General features: G+C 34.1%; 3 protein-coding genes across 3 annotated transcripts; 2 read left to right on the top strand and 1 right to left on the bottom strand.

Moving 5' to 3' along the window:
- Window positions 1-5,813: 5,813 nt before the first annotated feature.
- Window positions 5,814-7,274, top strand: LOC105770161 (14-3-3-like protein). Its single transcript, XM_012591239.2, has 4 exons — window positions 5,814-6,457; window positions 6,538-6,660; window positions 6,744-6,860; window positions 6,975-7,274. Exons 1-4 carry the CDS (start codon window positions 5,966-5,968, stop codon window positions 7,041-7,043), a joined length of 801 nt encoding a protein of 266 aa, XP_012446693.2. The 5' UTR covers window positions 5,814-5,965; the 3' UTR covers window positions 7,044-7,274.
- Window positions 7,275-10,014: 2,740 nt separating this feature from the next.
- Window positions 10,015-13,230, top strand: LOC105770162 (cytochrome c oxidase subunit 6b-1). Its single transcript, XM_012591240.2, has 5 exons — window positions 10,015-10,182; window positions 11,548-11,841; window positions 11,931-12,013; window positions 12,126-12,207; window positions 12,887-13,230. The coding sequence occupies exons 1-5, from the start codon at window positions 10,141-10,143 to the stop codon at window positions 12,938-12,940; spliced, it is 555 nt and encodes a 184-aa protein (XP_012446694.1). The 5' UTR covers window positions 10,015-10,140; the 3' UTR covers window positions 12,941-13,230.
- Window positions 13,231-13,377: 147 nt separating this feature from the next.
- Window positions 13,378-17,864, bottom strand: LOC105770160 (O-fucosyltransferase 7). The gene is made up of 12 exons (XM_012591238.2): window positions 17,494-17,864; window positions 17,199-17,324; window positions 16,572-16,671; window positions 16,412-16,479; window positions 15,853-15,941; window positions 15,558-15,738; window positions 15,290-15,418; window positions 15,063-15,196; window positions 14,672-14,885; window positions 14,305-14,489; window positions 14,100-14,195; window positions 13,378-13,848 (listed from the first exon to the last, which is right to left on the bottom strand). The coding sequence occupies exons 1-12, from the start codon at window positions 17,752-17,754 to the stop codon at window positions 13,647-13,649; spliced, it is 1,785 nt and encodes a 594-aa protein (XP_012446692.2). The 5' UTR covers window positions 17,755-17,864; the 3' UTR covers window positions 13,378-13,646.
- Window positions 17,865-20,683: the final 2,819 nt, after the last annotated feature.

Raw genomic sequence — 20,683 nt, 5'->3', positions numbered from 1 at the left:
TGTAAAAGAACTTTTCAAACGCCCAAAAGAACACAGCCTACCTCAATCCAAACATTGAGTTATTGTAACTATAATGCGAGGTTGGCTAAATTAAGCTTTATTATTTTATTTTAGGTAATCATTCAATATTTAAGTTTGACATTTTTTTAATGTAGTACTTATATTTTTTGTCCAATATGGTACTTGCATTTGACAAAATTAGACATTTTGGTACCCAAAAGTAATAGTGTTAACTTTTAAGTTTTTAATTTGGATTTCAAGGAAGCTTTGATGAAAATTCACAATTACCTAATAATATTAGCAATTAACTTTCGTAAAATCAACCCTAAATTCCAAAACAAGAATTGTAGCCATCAAACTGTATTTAATAAATTAAAACAAAATTAAACAAATTCACATTTAACATTAAATTTGTTCTATTAACAAAATCATGAAATTTCAAACTTAATACATTTAACAATTGAATTTCATCAAATTAACCTTAAGATCTAAATTAAACACTAAAAATTAATATTGATACCTTTAGTACTACAACAAAAGAAATTTATAATAAAGGCATTTTCTTTATACCTTTAACAATGTTTATAATCAACACCAAAAGTTTAATAGCAAGGACTTGAAGTGCCGCAGAAAACGTTGCAAATTTCGGTTTTTTTACTCTGATAATATCAAAAAACTAATTAAATACCAAAATGATATCCCCATAACATTATTTACCAAAATGAGGTGAAATGAACAGTGCCTAGGGGTGGCGACACCACCCATTTTTTTCTGCTCAATCATACCTCTATCATTAGCCTATGATATGTTTAAATAATAATTTTTTAATGGAGGGACATTATACGACGGTATCGGTATATAAAATAAAATACGGGACAAAATATGGAGCAAAATACGGGTAAAAAGGGGTGGAGGATGCTAGACTGACGACACCTCTTGTCCCTCCATTCTTTAGCATTGTTCATTTCACCCCATTTTAGTAAATAATGTCATGGGGATACCAGTCATTTATATTTGCTATAGACAACTATATTCTTCAAAATTTTTCTATAATGTACATATATGAATTCAAAATTAACAAAAGTTAAGCTTGGGTACTACTTTGGTTAAGTATAACAAAAAATAAGCACTTAATTGGAAATAAAAACCAGGTACCACATTGAACTTTCAATTCAAACTCAGTTATCATTTGGTAGATTAACCCTTTTATTTTTACTTAATATTGATACAAAGGAGTGGGTTAGAGGGTGAAGACTGCTCAATTGGGGTAGAGAGTCGTACAATGATGTTTGGATGTTGGTGGAGAGCCATAAGAAGGTCAATTGGAAGTGTGGTTCGGACAAGTGTGTACACAGTCTTGACGTTGGTCGACATAATGATATTTAAGGCAAAGTGTTTATTGAAGATTGAGAGTTTGCCGCGCGTATGCTTGAGAGTTCATGTGTAGGATATGAAAGAGAAGGGTTGTCCCTTGACGAGATGTTGGTGCGTTGCTAGATGTATCTAGTGAGAGAGGTTCTCCCAATGACGTGTGTCGAAACTATTTTTTTGAAAACAAAAATAAGTTATCGACTTTAAAAATAAAAATTGGAGTCGCCACCGATCCTTTATTAAGGTGTGATCGGCTCACCAAAAAAACAATTCTGGTCTGCAAAATTTGAGAAAATAGGTTCGGGAGTCAGTTACGCACGAGGAAGGGTTAGCACCCTCGTAACGCCCAAAAATCGGTACCAAATTTGATTATTTAATATCTTAGTGTCGAAAATTTAAAAAGATTTTAAAAAGCAAACTTTTAACTCTAACGACTTAAAAAATAAGACATCCTAATTTCAAAGAAATAAAACATTACACCCAGTGAGTTAGGGCACAATATTTTTAAATCTTCAAAATCAAGTTTATCTTTTGATTTTAAAAATTCTTATTTCGAAAAGATAAAATGTCATGACCAGTAAGTTAGGACCTGACATTTTTGGATTCCCGAGAATAAGCTTTTATTTGGAAATTGTAAATCTATTGTAAAATAAATACTTGGCTTTCTAAATTCATCGAAAAATGATCACAATCCAGTAAGTTAAGGCACGATCTTTCTCGAGAACCGTGAATGCCAAATATTTTAAAAATTTATAAAAATATGAGGATTTTAATGCTAAGGAAACCAAAATATATTTTCTTTAAAAGTATGATAAAATGTTAATGCATATATATATGTATACAAAAACCATGAAAATGAATCAATAATAAGATATATAAAATATGCACATACATTTTAAAAATAATAAACATAAAAATGTATAAATATAATATATTAGTAAATTATGAAAATATGAAAAAAAATATATATATATATAAAACATGTGAACAATATTTTTATAATAATTTTGAATAGTGTATAAATATGTACATTATAAAAGAAATATATATATATATATATAGAATTAAAAATATGGAAAATGTATAAATATTATAAAGTGATAATGTATGTACGTATATATAAAAACTATGAAAATAAAAAATATGTATATGATTTAAAAACATTTAAAATATATACATAAAATATATTATAAAACACATATGCATATATATACGTAAGTATAATTACAATAAATAATAATATAATAATAGTGAAAAAAAATGACAAAAGGACTAATTTACACTTTAATGAAAAATTCGGGGTAAATTTCAAATAAATAAAATACGAATGGACCATTTAGAACACGCAATCAACGGTGGAGGACCCAAAAAGAAATTTACCCAAACATCCCAAACACTGTACAGCAACATGGACCGAATTGAAAAAGAAATAAAACGTGTGGTTAAAATTGCAAATATATAAAAAATAATTAAACAAACTTCATAAAAACTGAGGACTCAACGCGCAAATTTCCCATCAAGGGCCAAAACACCCAGATCCATAGCCATTCAACGGCACTGTTTTAATATATTGCATAAAAAGCCATTTAAAACTTGTTTTAAAACAAAACTACGTCACTTTTCTTTTTGTTTGAAAACACAACAGCAGACTCAGCCCCCTCTGCCGTTTCAGACTTCGACGAAGCGAGGACACCCTCCGACGACTCTCACGACGGTAAGTCCTCCTTTCTTTCTCCTTTTTCGTTTATCTTTGTTGTTTTTTTTTTTAAAAGAAGCAAAAGAAAAGAACAAGGTAAATTAAAAAACAATAATAAAAGAACTGAGAAAGAAGACAAAATCCCACATTCAAAAATGTTTTTTCGTTTATTTTCCTGTTAATTTTCATACAAAATTTTTGCTAACCCATATTACAGAAATCCATTGGCTTTTTATAGCCAAATATCTTTACAAAATGCTATATTTTTGGTTTTTTCTCTTGCTTGCTGCTCGTGGTTCTTTTTGTTGCAGGTACGGGCATTGTGCACGGCGTGGAAGGAGAACGTGCGACGGTTATTGCGACGTGTGTGGGGTATGGCTGCTGATTTTGCTGCTAGCTGCTAGGGTTTCTGCTGTTTTAGGCCAATTGGGCCCTGTAATTGGGTTTAACATGGCCCAAGTTTTATTGGGTTTGGGCCCGGGCATATTTGGGCTTGTACAAGGTGTAACTATATAACAATATTTGATACACATCATCTTAAAATTTTAAAAGTAAATCCACTAATATTCATTTAAGATAATGCACTATTATTTAGTTCACTAATAGCGCATAAAATTATATGAATTATCCTTTAATACACGGATGAATAAAAGATCTCCATGTGTCTCATATATATTTTTATTTTTAAAATATCAATTAAGGCTATTTGTCATGCAACATCCCAAATTTTTATTGGACACGTGGTGCAATGTCGGTATTGAATAAGTTAATTTACATGAAAATCTGGTAAATAAGTAAAAAAAGGAATATTTTGAAAATAAAGTGATTTTAGATATGTGAATTTATAGAAAGAATTAGAAGTGAAAACACGAGAAAGGGGCCAAATAAAATTTTTAAAAGTTTGAGAATTAAATTGCAATTTTGACAAAATAAAAAGAAGTGAGTTATTAGTTTTAGATTGACATAAATATAAGTTTGAAATATATATTGGCACGATGAAAATTACTTTTAGGATTAAATTGAAAAATTAGAAAATATAAGGATTAATTTGTAAATTTCTAAATTTTACTGAGAAAATAGTAGAAGCACAATTTTATCATATTAATGTTTTTATTATGAATTATGAACTTCAATAGAAAGCTTTTCAATATAGTATGCCCCCACCACTTATTTCTTTATGTATTTTATATATTTTTCTCATTTATTCTTTTCTTCTCCCTCCCTCTCATGTCTTTTTTCCTTCGATCCATTTCTTTGTTTATTTTTCCATTTTTCATTTTCTACTCTCTCTCTCCCTTCCTCCGCTTCTTCTAACCAAACCCTTGCAAACCCTAGTCCACACCTGACACCTCTATCTAAGCTCCAGTGTGATTGTTTGGTCGACATAAAGCCACTACTTATAATCTTCTTTTCTCCCCTTTTTGTTTTTTTCCTTCAAAATCCCTAAATGAAACTTAGCCCAATTTTTTTTTTTAAGTTTTTGCCACCTACACTTTTTACTGGAGCTGTTACCGCCGTAGTTGCTTCTCCACTCTCTAAGGCCATCAAATGCTCTTTTTTTTTTTTTTTTCTCTTTGCTTTCTCTTTCTTTATTTCTTTTTTCTAAAAGCACTTAAGCTGTCAACCAAAGTTCGGTTTGGCGAGCTTCAAGCGTCAAATTGAGTATTGGAAAAGTCAGAAGTTGATCACTAATGTTAGGAGCGACATAGCTCGAAACCAGAACCGATAAGACGAATTGTAGAGGATATCTAGGCTTGGGAAGTTTGAAGCTTTGTCTAGATATTCGTGTGTGTGTGTGTGTGTTTTGAGAAATCTAGACTAGCGAAAAAAAAAGATAGGAGAGAAAGGATTTTCTTTCAACAATGGTATTAAAGGCCGAAGAAGGCATAAGAGTAGTTGGTTGCGACTTGGAAGTAGGGAGCAGCTAAGGTTTCTATCATGTGAGAGAAGAGAAGATTTTTGAGAGGATAAGAAGAAATAATTTGTTTTTAAAAAACATTTTTTTTTTGTTTTGACTTTTGGTTTCTAAATTAATTAGTAAAATTTTTTTTAGGTTTTTAATTCCATTTATTCTGATTTATAATTTAAAAAAATATAATTTAAATATTTGGCAATGACATGACATCTACTTAGGCAATTAACCTTTTAGAACTTGCCACGTGCATTTTCCATCAGGCTTGTGTAATGGAACAGTGACTAATTTGTTACAAAACAATAATGTTAGTGACCAAAGTGTTTATTTTTATAGTTTGTCCTTTTTTATTTACAAAAAGACCTCATTTAAAATATCTCATAAGTTCTTATGCTCTTCACAATTTTGAAATATAGTCCTTGTACTTTTATTTTTATGAATTTAGTCTCTCTACTTTTAGATTTTAAAATTTAGGTCTAATTGTTAACACTATTAATTTTTTTTAAAAAAAATTATTGGTGCGATATTTTGACATAAAAAAACTCACTTACTAACCATGTAACTAAAAATATGGCGTTATAATGAATCTGAATTTAACAAAGTAATATTAATAGTGTTAACTATTGAACTTAAATTTTAAAATTTAAAAAATAAAGAGACTAAATTTCAAATTTATAAAAATACAGGGACTAAATATTAAATTTATGAAACATACAGGGACCTATGGAATCTTTTAACAAAACTCATAAGCATGTGTTTTAATCTTTGTTTTCCCTCTTAAATCCAACGGTCCCTATTTGATCCCACTTTTTCCTCTCCTCCCTTCCTCAAACGCAATCATCGCCCCTCGCTTTCTCCCACCCTCTCAATAAATTCCCCCCAAAATCTCAGATCCAAAATTTTCAAAAAAAGGAAAAGAAAAAGAAAAAGAAAAACTACTTTTCTTTCCCTTCCCCTTCTCTCTACACTGATTCGAAAATTCGACAATGGCGACGACGAAGACTCCGTCGACTCGCGAGGAACACGTCTACATGGCAAAGCTGGCCGAGCAAGCCGAACGCTACGACGAGATGGTCGAGTTTATGGAGAAAGTATCGGCTTGCGCCGAAAACGAGGAACTCAGCGTCGAGGAACGGAACCTCCTCTCCGTCGCTTACAAGAACGTCATCGGTGCCCGCCGTGCTTCGTGGCGGATCATCTCTTCCATCGAGCAGAAAGAGGAGAGCCGCGGTAATGAGGAATACGTCGCGAAAATCCGTGATTATCGCGCAAAGATCGAGTACGAGCTCTCCTCGATCAGTGACGGGATCTTGAAGCTCCTTGACAAAAGGCTTATCCCTGCGGCTTCCGCTGCAGAGTCCAAGGTCTTCTATCTTAAGATGAAGGGAGATTATCATAGGTATTTGGCTGAGTTCAAGGCTGGAGCCGAACGCAAGGAAGCTGCTGAGAGTACTCTCTCTGCCTACAAATCTGCTCAAGTAAATTTCCCCTCATTTTCTTCGAGACCTGTTTTTCTTTTCTTTTTTTTTTCCGTTAATTTTATTTTCCCGATTCTCAGGACATTGCCACCGCCGAGTTGCCGCCAACTCACCCGATCCGACTCGGACTGGCACTCAATTTTTCTGTTTTCTACTACGAGATTCTCAATTCTCCCGATCGTGCTTGCAACCTCGCCAAACAGGTAGGTCAATTATTTATTCTTTAATAAAAAATAAATTGTTCATAAATACAGTCGATTGACGTGTCGGCTTGTTCCTTGAGTAGGCATTTGATGAAGCAATAGCAGAATTGGATACTCTAGGCGAGGAATCATACAAAGACAGCACCCTTATCATGCAACTCCTCCGTGACAATCTCACTCTCTGGACCTCCGATTTGCAGGTAAATTTAATTTCACATTTTAATTTTAAATTAACTCTTTTCCCCCTTTTATTTCTTGCTTCTTTTTTTTCAACATTTGAATTTAATTGTGATAATATATTAATTATTAATCAGGATGATCGAGCTGATGAGATTAAAGAAGCAGCGAAGCAGGAGGAAGAGGAGAAGCAGCCAAAGCAGTAGCGACAAGAAGTGAGACTCTGCTGCGCTTTCTTTTCTATTACAACTTACCAATTTAGGGATTTTAAATCAAAATTAAACTTTTGTTATCTCTTTGCTATCAAATATTTTAGGCAATTATTGTCTCGGTTTTTATGTGTTATTTATTTTTGCTTAATTTCTGTAATTGAAAATTAATTGTTTTGTGTTAAGTTACCTGAGCAAATTTAACGTTACACATTTAAATCTGTACAACTTGTCTGATCATTTCCTCGATCAACTTTTCGTTGGTCCGATATTTCGAGCATCAAATTTAACCATTTAACCATAATTTATTCTCCAAAATTTTATATTCTTTATATATTTAAAATTTAATTATATATTTTAAATAATTTTAATAAAAATATAGATTCAATTATTAAACTGTTAATTTTTTATTAAATTTATCGGAATGAGATTTTAAAAAATACATTTGATAATCATGTAATCAAAAATAATGTTGTAATAAACTTAAATTTAATAAAAGAGTTTTAATTGTATTAACAATTGAATTGTAGTTTTAAATTTGAAAAGTAGGACCAAATTTTTAACAGTAAAAATAGAGGATATATATTCCAAATGTAAAAATAATATAGATTCTTAAATATATTTATACTGTATGATTGAGTTAATTTTAAAATGTGATTTTGCCTCTAGGTTACTTCTATATTTTAATATTTTGATATTATTTTGGAATATAAAATTACAAGGTGATGGAAATTTTAGTATGTAATTTAACAACTATTAAGGATTCCAAAATTTCAGATTCTTTTGTCTCCTATGAGTCGATCTCCAATATCTTATTGGATTATACTAAATGCGCGATTAAGGCTATCCCTTGTCCTTATGTCGGATGTCTTGAAATCCAAGATTTGTGCCATTGGGGTTTTGGAAGTGCTGAGAAATATTCCGTGGATCGGTTCATGTATTTCTCGCAAAGGCAGATTTTGATTCTCAGCCATCTCAGAAGCTTGATTGAATATGCCATTTACAATGTTTGGAAAGAATTAAGTTTTTTTTTTTTTTTTATGTCTGTTGAGTAATTTTCGGTGTGTCCTTCAGATGACGTAATTTACATATTTATATGATGTGATATTGTTCATTGATAAAACATATTAAGTAGGCTTCATGCTCATAGAAATGTATCTAACCCTAAACTAATCACATGTTACATGGTTCCAAGCCCATGCATATGGGACCTCACAGTACAGGGGTTGAGTTCGGCTCGCCATCTTGCGAACTCACCCTGCGAGCCAAGTTCTTGGGTCAAGCCTGCTAGTCTGCGAATTCTTTAGGATCTGGCCCAGGCTCAAATCTAAGACGGGTTTGAGCCAATGAGAATCATGCTAACAATGTGGGTGATGGTTTTGAATCAATTAAACACTAATCAGATACAAGAAAGAAAAAAATAAAAATTAACGAATGATGAAGCTTGTGCAAGTTGCGGCTATATTTTGCGCGGTTGTCGTATTACCCACTAAGTCCGGTCGGAAATGAGGGTCGTATCGTATGCTTTCAATCAGACTTTTTTTATGTCGTTTACTCACTGGTTGGAGTATAATTTTACAAGGAACTTTTCTTCAGTTCATTTAGTCCCTTGGGGTATTCTATTTACCATGGTTTTATGGGGTCTGTGGAAGGGTCGTAATAGCTCAGTGTTCAAAGGAGAGGATCCTTCACCAGTGTAAATTCTCGCTTATGCAAGGAAGTTTGCGCAGGATATTTGCACAGGGAATCACTTATCTGTGGCTAAAATCCATCGTGGACCAACATGGGTTCATTGGCGGCGTCCTCCAAATGGTTGTTTTATATTAAATATCGACGGTGCTGTAAAGAGTAGCAGTGAGCACTAAGTTAGCCTTTGCAGGTGGTTTGATTCGTGATGAACGAGGGGATTACGTATGGGGTTTCATGCTGAAAATCAGCTACGCGGATAGTCTCCAAGCGGAGCTTTGTGGCGTGAGGAAAGGACTTCATTTGACAAGACGGTTGGGCGTTTCGAAACTGATTATGGAATTAGATGTTATGCTAGCTGTTTGTTTTCTGAACCACCCGTTTGATGATATTCATCCTTTGAGTACCCTTGTTCGTGATTGCTTGGCTGTTATTCTCGAAGGCTGAGTAATCGAAGTGCGTCATACTCTTAGAGAGGGAAACTGGTGTGCCAACCATTTGGCAAACCCATTGCATCACTCCCTTGTTGCAGGCCGATGCCTGTTCATTGATTCTTCTTTGGTACAAAAACTTACATTTGTAAGTATCAAACTTAGAGAAGCAACGGGTTGATACTCTATGTTGGTATCTTAAATTCAGAAAATACTTTGGCAAGCACATTCTTTCTCTAATTTAGAATGTAACCAAAAAAATTTGAATACATTAAACATGTTTAAAGTGTTTAATACAGAAAACAATATTAACTTTTACACTATCACAATTCTTTGAGTAAGAATATTGTCACGCCTCATTTGATTATTAGTGTAATAATTTAATAAAAAATTTATTTATTACAATAATTAAACATAAAATAAAAAATAGTTAATAAAAATTTAAACTAGAAATTAGAAAGATAAGTAAAAGAATTTTATAAAAATAAGGCCTCTTTAAAATATGAAAAAGATTTCCTTCTCTTTTTCAAAAATAAATTATATAAGTAGCTAAAAATTAATTTATTATTAACTCTGAACAAATATTACTTTTACCAATTATACCCTTTGCATAACAAACAAAACTGCTTACAAAAATAATGGGCCAAAGATAAAAGGCCCATAACTAGGAGCCCACTCGCCACCCCCAAAGTTGTCGAGCCGGCGACCTCCCAGTCAGTCCAAAAACCAAGGAAAAGGCAGGCCTAGCGAGTGGCGCGCAGCTTCTAAAATAGTATAACGACAGCTCTCCAAAGAATGTAACACGTGGCGCACGCTGCGTGAAGTCAATATCTTTTCGCTTACGACTCCTCAAAAATTCTGACCTAACCTAAGCTAACCAACATATTTCTATCTCAAGCCGTTTTATCCTTGATTAGCCGCCTTCTATAGCTCGCCAGTCGCCGGTCACCATCAGCTGATCGCCTCCTCTTCCAGCAATGGCGGAAGCTCAAACAGAAACTCCGCCTTCCCTATCTGAGGTGCAATTATTACTCTTTTGCCTTTGCTATTTCTTCTTCTTTTTTTTTATTAGTTCTTTTAACTGTGTTAGATGTTCAATTTCGGTTTTTTAGAAGTTAGTTTAAATTGGATCGGAATGATCTTTGAGGTGCAATTTTCCTCTCGCTGCTTCAATTTCCCAATTCATTTCTTCCGAAGCAATAATCGTAGGTTGTTTCAATCCTTGTAGGAATACGATCTCCGTTGCTTTTGCTTTTTTTTGTTCCTTTTTTTTTTCAAATTTTGAACTGTTTTGGATATTTAATTTTGGTTTTTTAGAAGTTAGTTTAGATGGGATTGAAATCAGCAGATCGAAATGAGCGGATCGGATCAAGTAATTATAGATATCATTTCTGAAATTAGAATTATTTATTGACTAGATCATGTCGGCTGTTTGAAGTTTCGAGATTGCTGTTTTGATTACATTTTGATTGCCGATGCTTGTTATCGACTACAGTTAAGTCCTATTTTGTTCAGTATCATATGAACATTTTTGTTTCGAAATTCATTGCAACTCTTTTTTCTTTCTGTATTGGTCCGTTGAAGTTGCTCTATGATCTCCCTTGTGATTCGACCGATTTGAGTTTTATGTGCATGATATTTTTTCTTGTCAAAGGGTTCATTTCTAACTGAATGTCAAAGAAATGTAACATTTCAAGCAAACGTTCATTGTGTTTATCACTAGTTGTGGACTTCTGGTACTTAATAAAAGAAACTAATACTAAGGCATGATCAGTTGAAGTTTGTGGTTTAAATCAGAAGGTTTTGAGTAAGGGAAGGTAACGTTTCACTGGTATTGTAGTCAAAATGCCAACTCAGATATTAGTATTGCATCTACATTGCACTTCTTGAACTAAAAGCAAATCTACTCATGATTATTTTGTGTGAACAATAATGTTCATCTATACTCTAGAATGATAAATTGGGTTTTCTTTATCTTTTTTTTACTTCTTGGACATCCCATTCTTGCTTAAAATTATCTAAGACGCAAACTTGGTTGCTAAATTTTGGCGCTGATAACATCAATGAAATCCCTGCTTCTCGCGCTTGTAAAACGCTTTGTGTATTTGGGCTGATACTAAGCTTTGTAATTCGTAGTTATTTGCTATGTTACTGGATTTTGGGTGTTAGTATTTGATATGTATTTGTGCTTGAAACAGTATGGTAAGATTTTTTTTTTCTTTTTTAAGTTTTTTCCATGTATTTGGAGAATCCTGGAGGTCATATCCCCATTTCAATGTGGTGAACATGAGTGTCAGATTCGGGTACTTCAAGAAATATAAAAATCAGAGCAAAAGAGGTTATTTGACCAGAGTATGTTTTTTCTTGAATCTTTGGACATGCAGCAATATTCACTGAAGGAGAAAGCGGAGAAATCAGATGTGGCTACAAAAGTAGCTGACGCAGAAGAGGTCGAAAATTCAGCTAGTACTTCTTCCAAGGAAGTGGTGACCGAGGAAGTTGAGACTCCTGCTCCTCTTGTGGAAAGTACTGAGGTTCCTCCTGCTGTTGCTGAAGAAAACACCGAAGCCAATCCTGTTGCTGAGAACAGTGTTGAAGATGCTCAAGTTGCTGCGGAAGAAAGTAATGAACGTACCAAAGAGAGCTCAGGTGATGCTGAAGAAACACCGGAGATAAAGGTAGCGTTCTCAACGTTCATTAAGAACTTAATCAATGTTGCCTGTTAGATTGCTTCACTTACATACTATGGTGCATGCTCGGCATTCAGCTTGAGACTGCTCCTGCAGATTTTCGCTTCCCAACTACAAACCAAACAAGGCATTGCTTCACCCGATATATCGAGTACCATCGGTGAGTTAAACTTTGTTTATGAATTATATTGTATCTTATGAACATAATAGGGTTTGTTTCTTCCAGCAATGGCTCTTGACATTTTAAAAAAAAATCTTTTCGTCTTATGTAGTTGTGTAGCTGCAAAAGGAGAAGATGCTTCAGAGTGTGATAAGTTTGCCAAGTACTATCGTGCCCTATGTCCGGGAGAATGGGTGCGTATTTTCTTTCAAGAACTAAGATCGGATTAGTTCTTTTTGTTGCTCTACATGCATAAATCAAGGAATTCCATATGGCCCCACGTCATTTTGAGAGATCAGTTGCTAAATTAACTCTAGAATGTGAATATTAGTTGGGGAAAAATATCAAAATTATACATGGATTTTGAGTCATTGTGCAATTCGATACATAAACTTTGATTTGGTGCAATTATATACATGAAACTTTAATTTTGATTCAACCATACACATTTAAATAAATATATAGATTAATTTATTTTATATGGATAAATATAATTATTTGTATATGCAATATATAAACATAAAAGATGCTATATCAATAATTGTATTAATAATTTGTGAGAATTGGATCAAATCAAATTTTCATTTATAAATTTTGTAATTTTTAGATTTATCCGTATTAGTTATAGATGATCTGATATTGAAGAGCGGTCAAACAAAAATATCTAATAGGGATTGAGTGAGTTGAAATGTAATGCTTGATTAATCCATTCATCCAGACTTGGTCTAAATTATTCGAATGTTTTGGTTAGTGTTGTATGGGTCTTAAAAACATGAATCAAATTCGATTAATTTGTTTGTGTAATTTGTGAACCAATGCTGTCATTTAATCTTGTTCCTTTTGTGAATGATTGGTTACTCTTTTGTCCTGCAGATAGATCGATGGAACGAGCAAAGGGAGAACGGTACTTTTCCAGGTCCTCTGTAAGATGGTACTTTTCGGGAAATCCAGTGTAGTTGTCAAATGAGAAACGGCATTTTCAGGAAATAAGAAATTTTGGCATGTACCCGTTTTGACTGGATCATGATTGATAAAATGGAGTTATATATGGCCTATGTTACATGGGTTCAACTGGTCAAGTGTTGGATATTGATATCTGTCCGACACCAATAAGTTTAATTTCTTTTTGAGAGCTATGCCCTATGTTTTTGTTCATGTTCAGATGTGTCTAACATGGATATACAAGTTCTTCCAGCAAATTAAAGAAATTAAGAAAATCAGGAATCTTTACAATATTATATATATATATATAGCTTTTTATGTTATAATAATATGAATATGTATATAATCATGTTAATAAATGTATTTTATGGCCAACAATCAGTTTTATTATTATCTTCATCCTTTACAAAATGATGATCGTGCTTATAAATAGTGCAAAAATGGAAGAAATTGAAAGAATGAAATAGAAACGATGTCGCTATACAAATGCCAAATTAAAAATCAATAGATAAACGAGAATGGGGACAAATCATAGCCCGAGGCAATATGAATTTCCCAGCTTCAGTTTTATCCTATGTTATACTTATCCGGGACGACACAATCAGGCGTCTTATGTGTTGAAATGGAATCAATTTCCTAAAACTCGAGATATACATACTCCGCAATCCCCATTCGTGTACCATTAAACAATTTAGAGGACCTTCAATTGCTCTTTTTGCATCGACCTATCTACCTTTCTATTTGATTCTCTGATAGATGTATTTACATTCTGCGATGCCCTCCGGCACAAACAATCGGGTAACGGATTCGTGTAAAACGCTTCTTCGGAATGAGTACTCTCCATGCTCTTTGTTCCTGGAACAGAGCCTCCTCTCCTCCGAGGTGATCCTTGCCTGTAAAATCCATGAAACAATTCATAAGTTTAGATGAGCTAATGTGAGTGCCTGACACAAGCACATGTTTGACATGTTCAATTTTTCAAAGTTCTTCTACGTATTTGGCGAGGCATTGGACGAGAAGTTCAAGAAAAATGAAGAGTTAAAGAGTAATATAGTACTTGATTATTCCATGATAATGGAGTCCCCTCTTTGCACAAGCCATTATTATCTTCAGCATATAATTAACTAAGACAAGAATGACATACAAATTTTTGTGTATTTCGATGATCCGGTTCGAAAGCTTGCTGCCTTCCTTCAATAAACCCTTCTCGATTTGTCCAAATAGATGAACGAGCCCTCTCCTAAAGGAGAAATTTCAGTGACAACCTCAGTACGAAACAAAATATTAGAATAGGAATATAGATAAGTAACTCAAAATGGGTAGGAGTCTTAGAAAATGAATCAGCTCACCTGTCAGGAGAAATAGTTTTCCTATGTCCCAGAAAACGGCGATGTCCTTCAACTGCTCTCGCCATGTTTCCGGAGTAGGATGGAATGAAGACATCACTTTCAACAGATACAATGTAGTCAAGAGCAGCCATTTGAGATGAATGGTTGGTGAATGGTTCGAGCTCCGCAACAGAAGCCAAATTTTCCTTCAAAATCATCACACGTTATAAGAGATTACATTCTAACTCCATGCTCGTCCTTATTCCATAAAATTCAACATTGTCATAAAAATTTCACCAAGTTCTATATTAAGTTCCAAATGTTCAAATCTTTGTTTCTTCAATCCTGGAAATGTTTAAATGTCACCCAAATGAGTATCATATTCTACCTTGCTCATTAACAAGGGATAGCGAGATCGTAGATCAGCCATATGAGTAACCCCCCCATATATCTCTCCTGCAGCAATGTATATGGGGGTCTCTGACGGGAATCCGAGAGCATTGAGAAAAATTCCAACCTCTTTTGGGGTTAAGGGGCATTGTCCTCTATATCTCTGTTCCGTGGCATCAATCTCTTTGACTTTCCAATTGGCAGTTTCATCTCTGCACATTCAAAATGAAAAGTGGTATAACAAATAGTTAATCTCGTATACAACTCGGTGACGCTTCCTTTTTTCTCTATGATCATATGATGTGCATTAAAAACAATTTTCTCCTACGTTATCTTTTGATTTTCTTTCAACTTCCACTGGACAGTATAAAGCAAGGTGACGTTTATACCTAATTGTCTCCAGCTCTTTAGCTTCAGCATTAGATAAACCATGCGTGCATCCACTATAGGCAAGCATGTCTTTCTCGAATCGTAAATGCAATGCGATGAAATGACCATAAGACCTCATCCGGTCCACCAACAACTGCAATATCGGGAACTTAATAAGTACGATGAATAGAGAAAAACATGCTGAAGATGCTAAGAAATGAATTGATATCAAGGTCAAACTGATCACTTTTCCCATTGCTTCAATTTGGGGTGCAAAACGAAGTGCTTCATAGCAAGCACGGCAACGAAGCTTTTGTATATCTGAAGGCAGATCGTTATTCGTCAGGCGAGAATCAAATTTAGCAGCTCGAATAACCTGGTAAAAAACAGGAAATACACGTGAGAGAGGTCTTCCATCAGGTAAATAAAATAAACCAGTTATTTAATCCATTAATCACAATAAAGATGTCAACAAACAAATCCATTAATCACAATAAAGATGTCAACAAACAAACCCGATATTCTTCCCACAGGCTACCTATCACATCCCGATAGTACTTGAAACTAGACATGCTTTTAAAATGCTTAACGATTTTGGTAGCAGAAGATAATTCCTTAGGAAGTTTTTTCACAACTTTAACATCGTTTGCCAGAGCATTAATAAAGTGGTCCTCATCAAAAACATCAGAGAAATTGCTGCAAGTCAACAAAAAAGCAAAAATAATATTAATCACAGGGAAACTCAGCCAGAGATAGAAAGTAGTAAAGTCGTACTACTTTTTGCAAAGGATAGAATTTAGGAGAGGCTACCTAGTATCTCTCCAAAATGATCGTTTATCAAGTTCTGGAACTACAAGTGTAGCATTTATTATGCGGGCTACAGCTACCATGTCACATATCTACAATTCAAGAATGAGAACCCAGTCAGCTAAATGATCAAGAAAAAGTGACACTCGTATTGGAGAACATATTACAATGGCTTGCTTGCCAATACATGTAACATTTTAATCTTTTAGTATCAACCCATAGCCATAAAAATTTTAATCAATATTGTGTTTAGAACCATGTCTGTATCTGTTGAGAATAGGTTTCTCAATGTATTCATCTCCATCAGGGAACATGTCTGATGAAGGAATACATCAGATTCAGGAATTTTAATTTTGACAATACTATAATCTTCAAAATTCCATCATAGAATGAGGAAATCAAGTGAGATCAAGATCCCAACAAGAGGTAGTGAAAAAGCATGTAACTAGTATGATATCAAGTTTCATGTTCCCAAGCATTGGCACCCAAAATTAACAGATATGGCTGGGACCAATATTATCAAACTAGAATTTCAACCATGAAAAGAAAAGAAGAGATATACCCCAGTTCTCATTTGGCTGAGACCGCCATTTGTACGAACTAGAAGATAACCTCTTGTCTTATCAGGAGCTGAATAAAAAAAATGAGAAATTGAAGAATCAATTTACAAGTATTTTGTCGATACTTTGAAAGAGTAATTTCAAGGTTAACAACTTTTGTACTTGTATAATTAGAACTAGGCTGTATGCAGGGCACAAAATCACGAGCTTCCGGTAGCTTCCACAACTTCTCGGAATCCAGATTTCCACCGGCACCATTGAACTGTCAAATCTAAAGGAGTGAAAAACATGAAAGACGCATGACGGCTTCGCATCAATAGAGGTCTATGCTGCTCCGACTCTTCATTTTTGTTGAAGTACTCATATCTAACACTCAAGTCTGACACATGGATACGGAGATATGACCTCCAATAATTCTCCATATACATATAAAAGTTCAGAAAAAAATCTGATAATACCCGTGTTGGGCATGTATGATATACTATATCCAAAACTTACACTCGAGTCTTAAGTAATGTAGGTAAAGGTGTATACTTCATTTGAGCCGCAATTCTCACGACAACAACAGCAAGAAGCTAGCAAGCAAAATAGACAGTAAATAACAGTAGAATTTTACAACCACCAATCAACTTTCTCCTAAAACGGCTTATAGAAAACAAGCAAGGCACAATGTGAAGGAATATAATCCAATAATGTAATAACATTTCTTTCTTTTTTCTCTCTCTCTTAATGTTTCATTTTCTCAGCAACCAAACAGATAAATGAATCAATTAAGATAAACACAAAAACCTTGTGCAATGAAACAGGAGCCTTGGGAAGATGCGGCGAAGATTGCTGTTCTGATAAATGAGGCGGAGCCACCTCCTCCGTCCACTTGTTCTCTGCACTTAACTTCTGGTAATTAAATTCATGTTGCTACAAAAATTAAAAAAATAATAATAAATTTCCACAACTTATACCTTAACTCAAAACAAATAAGGCGGGCAATTGAAGAACAAAGAAAAAAACCGTAAATCAAATAAATGATATATATATATATATATATAGAGAGAGAGAGAGAGAGAGAGAGAGAGAGTTGAGTGACCGTAGGGAGCTTATGAGGATCAGATGAATTAGATGCTCGGGGAGAAGGGAAGACGCGCACGTATCCCGTAAGCAGTCCCACCAATGCTATGACGCATGCGGTGCACACTAGTATCTTCCGTGGCTTATCAACCGCCACCATCCTCCGCCTCCGCCGCTGTATCATTTTCTTCCTCTCCGAATAGTACAAACAAAACAAGAAACACCGTTCTCCTTTTTTTTTTCTATCTTTAAAACGGAAAGGCCGAGAAACAATGTACATACACCGCCATTATTAAAGGAAGCAATCGCATTGAACAAAATCTCACCTCTCGCTCATTTTCATTTTTTTTTTCTGTTTCTCGTTGTCTCTGTGATATCGAGAGAAAGATACAGCAATAGGCTACAGTTATTTTTTTGTTTTCTATTTTTGTCGCTACCTATTTTTGGATTATCCACAGACTATATCTATATTTATAAAAATTTATATAAAAGTTTTATACAAAATTTTGGTTAAAATATATGCGCTTAAGCTTTTGGTGATTGCTCTCGTAAATTTTCAAAATAGTTAAATAGGGGCTTAATCTTTTTGAAAGAGTTTAAATAAAGGTCGAATTTTTTTAAAAGTGTTCAAAAGGGCTTTTTCAACTGTCGTATATCAAATTTTAAATTATATTTTAACTGTTTTTTAAAGTAATATTTAATTTAGGTGTTATGTGTTTTATTCTAAATACATTAATATTTACCTTTTTTTTTACAAGTTCAATTGAAGTGCGTGAAAACTCGTTATTTAAGCATTTTTGTAAATGTTAAACCCTTATTAATCATTTCGAAAGTTTTGACCTTTATGTAAGCATCCTCTAAAAGGCTGAGGCCTAATTCGAGCATTTGCCCTAAAATATAAAATAAAGCTTTAAAAAAAACTTAAAGATAAATTTAGCCCCTAATATTTCTTTATTTTGTCATTTTGACCCTTGTTTTTTTTTTGTTATTTTGGCTGTAACATCCCAAAATTTAGGGTTAGAAGTTTTGAGATTTGTGTTTAGGGTCAGTGAGTAGGTTGTTGAATTTTCACATTTTAAAATTAGAATGAGCTTGCTGGTTTAGTGGTTGGATGTATGTTAGTTTACCTTTGGGTTTTGGGTTCAAATCCTCATGTGTGTTTAAGGAATGAATTTTGTTTTTTAAGTTATATATATATTTATTTATTTATGTTATTCATTTTATTGTAATTTTATTTTTGGAAAAAAATGAAGTTGTTTCTAAAATTCTTTTGCATGTTTTCTTTCCCTATTTTTTTTAGTTTCCTCTCTTTTTCCACATTCTTGCTATTCTTTTTGGTTCTTCTACCTTTCTCTCTTTCATTGTTGGCGAATTAATTACCGCCGTATTTTTGTTCTCCAAACAAATTCTGGGTTTTAGTATCGAAGTTGTTGGCTGATTGTCCTTGTGTGCTACGTTTGATTGGGTGCGAAATTGGGTAAGTTTTATCTTTGGAATTAAAGGAAGAATTGCTTTGATTTCGTTTACGTTGTTGGATTGAATTCTAATAGTTTAGTTGTGTGTATAATTGAGGTTTTCGAATGGTTTGGTGGAGCAAATCGAGCAGATCTCGGTGCTTGTTATCGCATTCTAAGGTACATGTTCTGAAACTGTTCAATTTCAGTATCGAATTGCTGTTGGATTCTATGGAATTCGAAAACTTCTTGTATGTTCCTGAAACTGTTGATTTTGGGTATTGGATTGCATGCTATTCTATAAATTCTGGTATAGTTTTGAGTCACCATTAGTTGGGGGCCGTTTTGATGTCAAAACCATGATTTTTAGCCTGTTTTGGCGTGGTTTCGTGACCACACGGGTGGCCATACGGGCATGTGCCACACACAGGAGACCCATACGATCGTGTGAAATTGAGAATTAAGGTTTTAGGGTGACTTTTGGTGCCACACATCCGTGTGGGTACGATATGAAGATTTTGTCGATTTTCAATGGGCGTGTGAGATTTTCACACGGCCGTGTCTACTCTGTATTTAATTTTAGCACTTTTAGATAGTGAGTTATACGGGCTACTCACACGGGCGTGTGTCCCCTCCACATGGGCATGTGTGGCCTTCACATGGGTGTTTAGACCCCCCACACGGCCTTGGCACTTCCACACGACCGTGTAGCCCTATTTCGCCAATTTTTTTATTGTGTCTATTTTTGTTCTGATTATGATTCTATGTGTTTTGACCCTTGGCTAGGTCTTAGTAAGGGTGGTCGGAACTTTTTTTCAGCCTAGACTTGTGCGTTATTCGCAATCATAGCTCTAATTAAGCAATTCGATTGAGTGTTAATTGATGTTATGTTATATCTTATTTTGATTTTGGGCGTTTGAATGTGTGCATTTCTGACTTCATATTCTATTTTTGTAAGTTTGTCTACGAATGGTGTGCATTTTGCATTTGCATTAATCTTTTCGGGTTGGGTTGTAAAGAGAAGGAAGACTGATTTTGATCTGGTAGTTTAACTGCAACTTATTAGTACAACGATTTATCGGAATGCACTGTACTGCATATACGCCAGCCTTGCTACGTATTATTATCTGAGTGGCTTAGTCCACATACATGGTGTATAGGGCTGGATGGGCCTTTCAAGGTCCTATGTGGTGTGTTTGGTTGGATGAGCTTAAACAGCTCTTTTGGAGTGTGATTGGGAGACGGTGGTGTGTTTCAAGGTCCTACGTATTACTTGTTGCATTCATTCTGCATTCTGTCTATTTATCTAATTGCAAGACTAGCTATTTATAGATCGAGGTGTTTCAGTACTGATATGTTTGTGTAGACTATTCGTATATCGGATTGCCATTGATATTTTTTTTTATTGTGACACTTTGGTGTTTGTTTTCCTGTCATTTTCGAACTCACATTGAGCCCGTGTAGCTCACCTCCCTTAGTTTATTCCTTTGTGGGTACCTTCATTTTTTGTAGTTGGACTTGGTATGCCGGAGGTCTCGGAGTGATGTGTTTTACACTGACTAATAAAATGACTTTTCAGACTTTTTAAATTGTGAATTGTTTAGGACTGTAAACATCTATAAAGATTGTGGTATAATCAAATTTTAGATTTTCGTAAATAGTTTTGTTTTGAATTTTAGAAACTCAAAACTTTACTTCCGAACGCTTTCGACGTGACTTGAATTCTCTGTTTTGAATCCTAAAAAGGTTAAACAG

This window comes from Gossypium raimondii, chromosome 5 (assembly GCF_025698545.1).
Source record: "Gossypium raimondii isolate GPD5lz chromosome 5, ASM2569854v1, whole genome shotgun sequence".
In the NCBI taxonomy this organism is placed as follows: Eukaryota; Viridiplantae; Streptophyta; class Magnoliopsida; order Malvales; family Malvaceae; genus Gossypium; species Gossypium raimondii.
Note: the sequence above shows the minus strand (reverse complement) of the source record. Positions and strands in the feature narration are given on the sequence as shown.